This window comes from Peromyscus californicus, unplaced genomic scaffold (assembly GCF_007827085.1).
Source record: "Peromyscus californicus insignis strain IS unplaced genomic scaffold, ASM782708v3 Scaffold_12__1_contigs__length_115047231, whole genome shotgun sequence".
NCBI classification, from domain to species: Eukaryota; Metazoa; Chordata; class Mammalia; order Rodentia; family Cricetidae; genus Peromyscus; species Peromyscus californicus.
Genome location: NW_026294413.1, coordinates 73,310,584 through 73,317,993, shown reverse-complemented (window position 1 = coordinate 73,317,993; position 7,410 = coordinate 73,310,584). Strand labels below are relative to the sequence as shown.

At 40.7% G+C, this 7,410-nt stretch overlaps 1 protein-coding gene across 1 annotated transcript; it reads left to right on the top strand.

The window, feature by feature from the left end:
* The first annotated feature begins 205 nt into the window (after nucleotides 1–205).
* LOC128106960 (armadillo-like helical domain-containing protein 4) lies at nucleotides 206–6,277 on the top strand. The gene is made up of 4 exons (XM_052732332.1): nucleotides 206–517; nucleotides 1,089–1,685; nucleotides 1,787–2,018; nucleotides 6,165–6,277. Exons 1-4 carry the CDS (start codon nucleotides 254–256, stop codon nucleotides 6,275–6,277), a joined length of 1,206 nt encoding a protein of 401 aa, XP_052588292.1. The 5' UTR covers nucleotides 206–253.
* The last annotated feature ends 1,133 nt before the right edge of the window (nucleotides 6,278–7,410 follow it).

Here is a 7,410-nt window from a genome sequence, read left to right as displayed (position 1 = left end):
AGGTTAAATCAGCTGCAGAATTCAGAAAGGATAAGCAAACTGGGTTATCCATGTCTCAAGGGGACAAAGAAATAGAACAAGTGTCTCCTACCTCCCTTCTCTGGGAGGAAGTCAAGGAGAGCCCTGTACTTCTGGGATAAGTTAAAGGAGCTCGTTTACAAATAGACCCACATGACAGTGTGCTATGCTTTGCTTTCTTCAGGACTCAATTACCGGGGCTGTCAACTCCTTCAACTTGTGTTTCCCTCCCACTATGAGCAGACCAACTCTGATGCACAGCTCTGTGGCTTTCTGTAGCATTCTCTTCCTCCCCTTAGCCACACAATGTCTGGCTTTCCAAAAAGTAGAAAAGATGGAGGTAGCACATGCTTATGCAGAGAAAGAGCAGTCTCAGAAGATGGACACAGGTGACCAAGAAAACATCTCCTTTGCTCCAAAGTCCATGCCCCAGCAGATGTCCTCTGAAGCTCCAATGGTACTGTCTGCAGGATCATCAGTGATGCAGTTAAATAAAGTTGTAAATGGAGGCTTTTCTCTGTCCTGTCCTATTCCTCAGTCACTTCCCAAATAATCACTCAGAGGCTTCTATTAATTATAAATTTGGCCAATGGCTCAGGCTTATTATTAGCTAGCTCTTACATTTAAATTAACCCATATTTCTTATCTATGCTTTGCCATGTGGTTCATGGCTTGTCACCTCATTTTCTACATGACTTGGTTCATCAGTGGCTGGTTGGCATCTTTCCCTGCTCTGCCTTTCTTCATCTCCTTCCTCAGTATGATTGTACCACCTAGCCTTATCTTGCCTCACCATTGGCTAAAACTGCTTTATTATCAACCAATGAGAGAAACACACATTAGTAGCATACAGAAGGACATTCCAAAGCATAAAGTATTCTCTTTTGACAAAGAACACCACCTTCCAGGAGCTGGGCTTCTGAACCCTAGCATTCCTGATCTTCACTCTTCCAGTGAGCCAGTGGTTTCAGCCAGTGAACAAGGTCTCAGTTATCTTGAAAGAATCTCTCCTGAACAGACTTTCCATGTTAATAATGATTATCTGCTTCCCTCAGTCCTGACCTTGACAGACCCCAGTACCCACTTCTAGTACTCATTCCATTTTAGAAGGGATCACAGATGTAACACGTGACTTCCTGAAGTATGTGGATAATCAATTGTTTCCATCTGAAAGTCAGGAAGCAGTTAGCTTGGGAAATACACCTTCATCCTATATAAATACCAAAGAAATGATAACTGCCAATTCAAGACCCGAGGAACTTAAAACAGATGCAGTCAAGAAGACCACTGCCTTTCCTGGTGCTGATTCCACAGCAGACACAGAGCCTGGTGGGGAGAGGCCCTCAGAGAAGCCGGCTGATAATGCCCAGACCACTATCACCATACACTTGGTGGCAACCCCTGAAGATATTTTGAATATTGATCCAACAGCTGACAGTCTTCTGAGGGACCTCAAGGTCACAGTGAGTGTCAGCACAGCTGTTCCAGTTTCTTCTGTCCCAAGTGATGAGTGGGATGACACCAAATTTGAGAGTGTGAGTCAGACAAGGATCCCAGATTCAGGAGACAGTGCAGAGACTCAAGTGATCACAGAGCCACCACACAGAATGCATGAGAGCTATGAAGGGATTGAGGGGAGCCCCGCTTCCACTAAGGTTACTAAGGTGGTACTTAAATATCAGTATCTGCTGTTTTTTAGTTTATAACATCCTAGTGACCTTAATGCATAGGAATTTGGTCTATTTCAAAATGTTTTCCACCTTCCTAGTCATCACTCAGAGATAACAATGGCCATTCAAGAACCAGACAGTACTCGGTGACACAAAGACATACTGAGCTTCCCAGAGGCTGTGGCGAGCCTGAAGAAGACATGTTAACCCCCTTTCCTGTGTCTGCTGACGTGGATGCCACTGAACTGTCTGGAAGATGGGAGTCTCTGGCCACTCCAGCCTCCACCACTGTTGTCCCTTTGCCTCTTGAAGTTACCTCTTCTATGGGAGGTCAGTAGGGGAGTGTGGGTTCAGTGTTTGAAGGAGGAGTGTGAATCTTTACTGTGAGTTACTGGGATGAGTGAGACACCTGGCCTTTCACCAGCATGCACATGTTCCCCACATGGAGAGATGGTCAGCTCTCCTTGTTTGTAGAAATGTGTTATAGCCTCAAAGGATGAGGTGACTCTACTCGTTCCCAAGTTCAAGCCTCTTGAGGACTCCTTCCTACGAGCCAGTGTGGGAAAATGTAAAGATAGCAAAGACCTGTGATTGGAGCCACCTTTGGCGCTCTCTTAAGACTGTGGCCTCAGGTAAGCTGCTAAACTTCTGTAGGCCCCATTCATTTCCAGTCGTCTACTTAGGTTATGGTAAATATTTAAGTAGTCTGTGAAAAGTACTTGCTATTTCATTGACCCTCAGGTCTGTAGGGCAACACAGTGTTTTTATTTATTTATTTATTCATTTATTTATTTATTTTTATTTACTTCTAGGTTTTGTTTTGTTTGGTTTGGTTTGGTTTTCAAGACAGTGTTTCTTTCTGTAGCCTTGGCTGTCCTCGAACTCGCTCTGTCAACCAAGCTGGCCTGGAACTCACAGAGATCCACCTGCCTCTGCCTCCCAAGTGCTAGGATTAAAGGCGTGTACCACTACTGCCCAGCGTTTTGGTTTTTTTAATAGATTTTTTTGAAGCAATGTATTCTGTTTACAGTTTCCCCTCCCCCTACTCTTCCCAGATCCTCTCCACTCCTCAACCCACCCATATCTACACCCTTTCTTTCTCTGTCTTATTAGAATAAAAACAGTCATCTACAACATAAAAAATAACGTGAAATAGAACAAACAAACCAGAATAGTACAAAAGAACCTAACCAAAAGGAGCCAAAGACAAAGCACTAGAAACATATATATATATATATATATATATATATATATATATATATATATATATATATATATATATGCAGGGACATATGTACATACAGAAATCCTGTAAAACCATAAAACCAGAAGTCATAGAATATTCACAAAGGATTTGTAAGGAAGAAAAAAAAAGAAAGGAAGAAACCCTAGCAAAAACATAATGAGACAAAGAACCTACAAAAATGCCATTGAATTCATTTTGTATTGGCCATGTACTGTTGTGTATGGATCCTGTCCTTCGAAGTGATTTGTATACCCAGTGAGACTCAGTTGGAGCAAACCAATGTTTTCCTTTGCTAGCAGTTATCAATTGGAGAAAGCATCCAGGTTAGGGATGGAGCCTTGTGTACACTACCCTTCTCAGTGCTAGGACCCTTCTGGCCCAGACCTGTGCAATCTCTGTTCATGTTGCCACAGTCTCTGTAAGCTTATAGGAATGTCTGTCCTGCCATATCTATAAGGCTTTGTTTCCTTGGTGTCCTCTGCCTCCTCTGGCTCTTTCCATCTTTCTACCTCTTCTTCTGTAGGGTTTTCTGAGCTCTAAGGGCAGGGATTTGACAGAGACATCCCATTTATGGCTAAGTGTTCCAAAGTCTCTCACTCTCAGCACACATGGGCCAGTACTCTTCATTGTTGTGTTCTTTGTTTCTTCCATCTTTATTCTCCTACATCTTTGTTCTGCTACATCTCTATTCTATTTCCCATGACAAATTCCCAAGCATATATATCTCCATTTATTAACAACTTGTTAGTTAAAAACTACAAGGCAAACTTTCAGGGACAAGCTTTCTAATAAGAGTCACACTTGGTAAAGCCTTGGTCAGCTTAATTGGAGATTGACAACAGCTGCAGACTGTAAAACGTTCTGGCTCATCTCTTAAAGGGGTTATAAAGATTACAAGGATATAAGGGAAGCAATTAAACCAATGTGAGATTTAAGGAAAAGGCAAAGAATATGTGCACTATTTTATGTGATTGATGATATCCAGACATGGTTAGTCAGTTAACAGCCTTTTTCTGTTAATCACCTGAATCTCAGGACCTATACATAGTTAGTCTACTGAGCCTAAAATCTTGCATTAAAACTGGTGTAGAAATAAATATATAGTTTTAATTGTTTTTTTGAATCAGAATGGGGAGGTGCCAGTAGAGGAAGCTTAGGGCAGCATAGGTGCTATTGATCTCTTGAAGGTCTAAGATATAACAAGGCCAGACACCTGCACTATCACTTCTTGTTCGCTATAATACTTTTGAAGGGTTTTGATCCAACAAGGCCAGGCACCTGCAATTCTGCTCTGTGAAAGTTCCACGAGGACACTTCATTTGGCCAATTTTGTCTTGTCAGTGGCTAAGGATGGAGAACAAGACCTCTAAGTGTCTAATGTCCACATGGAATACTAGATACTGTTATGGAGCATATTTTAGTATGTTTCTGTTCATCAAAATTGTACAGTTAAATAAGATACCATCTTCTTGACTATCCACAATTATGTGTGCCCATAAGATTGAGATTTAATCATGAAATTACATGTACACATTACATGGAAATGCATGACAAATGGGGAGATATCATAGCTGTTCTTAAGGAAGGAATGCAGTTCTTAGTGAAGAAATGAAGTGCCACATAAAAGAAACACAGACAAGGGGCAACTGGTCATGGATAGCCAGTAATCCCATGGCCTTGCCAGGTGGGGCTTCCCATCAAAGAGTCATTCATTTGGTGGGTTGACATATGATCAATCATGGTCCTCGACAACTCTGCATATTGTCTCACGGTGGGCCTTTGTGTTTGCTCCCATCTTTTGCAGGAGGAAGATTCTCTGTTACTGACTGAGCAAGGTACTTATCTATAGTATAGCAGAATGTACAGTAGGGGTGAAGGCTCTAGTTAGGAACTAGCTTGACTTCTTCGTGTTTAATGAGTTATGTAGGTGTTGTCCTCAGCAACAGGGTCTTACCATCAGTTAATGAAAGGCAACCAATAGCCTGGGTAATTTGGGAGTTCCCATGGTGCCCCTTTGGCTGACAACTAGATTAGATATAACCCATTCCTGGAACTGGAGGCTTCCTTTGGTGAGGAGAGATGTCCAATTGGGGCTCTGTCTTCCACTTTATTTGGCAATTCCATTTAGATCACCTTTGTATATGTATATATTTTAAGAAGCTTCCATTTCACTAGGTTCCCATACAACCCCTCAAATGGCCCTTAGTTTTAGCTGTCCCCCATGTATTGCTCCATCACCCCATCTTCCTTCCACCTCCCTGTTTGATCCTCTTATTCCAGACTCCCCGACTTGTTCATTCATAATTACCTATTCCACTTCCTCTTCCTAGTGAGATCCAACCCTCTCCACTAGTCCCTTTCTCTATACCTAGCCTCTGTGGTTATATGGATTGTAGCCTGCTTATCAAAGACTTAACAGCCAACATCCATATATATATATATATACACACCATATTTGTCTCTTTGTGTCTAGGCTACTTCTCTCTGGTTGTTTTTTTATTTCTAGCTCTATCCATTTACCTATGAATTTCATGATTTCATTTCTTTTAACAGCTGAGTAATGTTCTATTGTGTAAATATACCACACTTTCTGTAACCATTCCCCTATTCATGGACATCTATTCTGTTTCCAGTTTCTCATTATTATGAATAGATTAGTATGGGTTGTTATTAGACTCTTAGGAATTAAAAATGCACATATATATTTTGGTCTTCATATGTCTATTTCAATTGTCCAAGTAAAGATTACTGTTTTTTATTCATTGAACTGTTTTAAACACTGTAATAAATACTTTTTTTATCCTGCCTCCCAATTCCCCTTCCAAAATAAAACTTGTCTAGAGCCTTGGTAATAACCTTCATAAAATCTTATGATCCTTGCTCTCAGCCTCCATCCTCTGACTTGTAACAAACATCTTCAATTTTGTTTTCATAATCTCCTTAACTCCATACCACCTCCAGATTTCTTGTGTCTATTCTTATTATTACAGGTACACATTTTAATTTTTTTGTAGATTAAATTTTAAAAGCAAAATTATGACTTGAGGCTGTGTGTCATCCCAGGTGATGAAGTGTTTTCTGTGTGTAGCTGGGTTGATGGGAGAAGAGGAGCTGAACTGAGTACTGAGTTTACTGTGTATAAGACACTGCTTCCTTGCCTTTAAAGCTCATGTTAACATTTTCTATTATGATTGTCTGGTGGGTCAGTTCTTACCTCTTGTGTTTGGCAGACACTATCACTGGGCCAAATGTACCAATACCTATTTTGGACTCTCCAATGATGCCCCCTGTAATGACTGTGGAAGCTCTCACAAATTCCCAGCAGTCCATTCTGAAAGAATAACCATTCAGTCCATCAGCCACCAAAATATAGCTGCTTCCTATGGGCCTGGAGCAGCCTGAATCTGAAGACATCCTTGTCTCTGACCTCATATTTCAGAAACGACAAAGAAGACATGAGTTTGATTCACTAGGTAAACTAGCCTAGTAAAATGTGGCCTGCCACTGTTTTGCCCACAGCCTGTGAACTAAGAATGGTTTTTACATTTTTAAATGGTTGAACAAAAATGCAAGAATAATATTTTTTGACATGTACAAGTTATATAAACTTCATGTTTCAGTGTTCATAAATTAAGCTGTATTAGAGTCCAGTTTCATGTTGTATATGTCTACTTTGGGGTCATAGCTCAAAACTGAGAAGTTGTAACAAATACTAAATGACACCAAAAGTGTTTATAGTATTGTCCTTTAAAGAACAAGTTTACTGTCCCTGGTGTGTGTGTGTGTGTGTGTGTGTGTGTGTGTGTGTGTGTGTGTGTGTGTATCACATACATAATACACTCACACATACATACAAGTAAATATTAGACTCAACCTGGAGAGATTTTAATGACTCCTTCTGCCTGGGGCTCTCTGAGTGATTCCAATTAAATTTACAAGGGCAGGTTATGGCATTAACATTTAAAATGGGTGTCTTAGTTGGGTTCATTATGTAGACAGGATGAGAATAGTAGGCTTAAATGGAGGAGCTGTGCTTTTCTATCAGATTTTTTAACCGAAGTTTACAAGTGTACTGTGTTTTCGTAGAGCCACTGACAGTGCTGGGTGATTCTCTTAGGAAAAAAAATCTTTGAGTTGCTGTCTAGATATAAAGTCTCTTTATGAATTAATGCTGAGAAATTTATGCCAAATTGTATTATCTAAGACCGTTGGCTTTAGCCATACAGAATGTAATGGAGGCGTAGCTGCACACCAGCAAACAGTAAGAATGGAGATAGGTCGCACAGTCCTGTGACTTTTGAAGTTAGCACCTTAAAAGGTGAGGAGTATCAGTTTGGAGGTGCAAATGTTTAGAGGGCTAGTTACAGGGATGCAAACTCAGAACATAGTGGAGCCCTTAGGCAGCTAGCCATGTCCTAGGTGAACAAGGGCAGAAGATGCACTGGAATTTTGTCTTTTCTGTTGCAGGGAAGGTGA

Excerpts from the sequence above, each read along its gene's own strand:
- LOC128106960 (XM_052732332.1), top strand. The coding sequence starts at position 254 with ATGAGCAGACCAACTCTGATGCACAGCTCTGTGGCTTTCTGTAGCATT. Across the intron at positions 518-1,088 it reads TGATGCAGTTAAATAAAGTT|ACCCCAGTACCCACTTCTAG; the intron begins GTAAATGGAGGC and ends TGACCTTGACAG. Across the intron at positions 2,019-6,164 it reads AGTTACCTCTTCTATGGGAG|ACACTATCACTGGGCCAAAT; the intron begins GTCAGTAGGGGA and ends TGTGTTTGGCAG.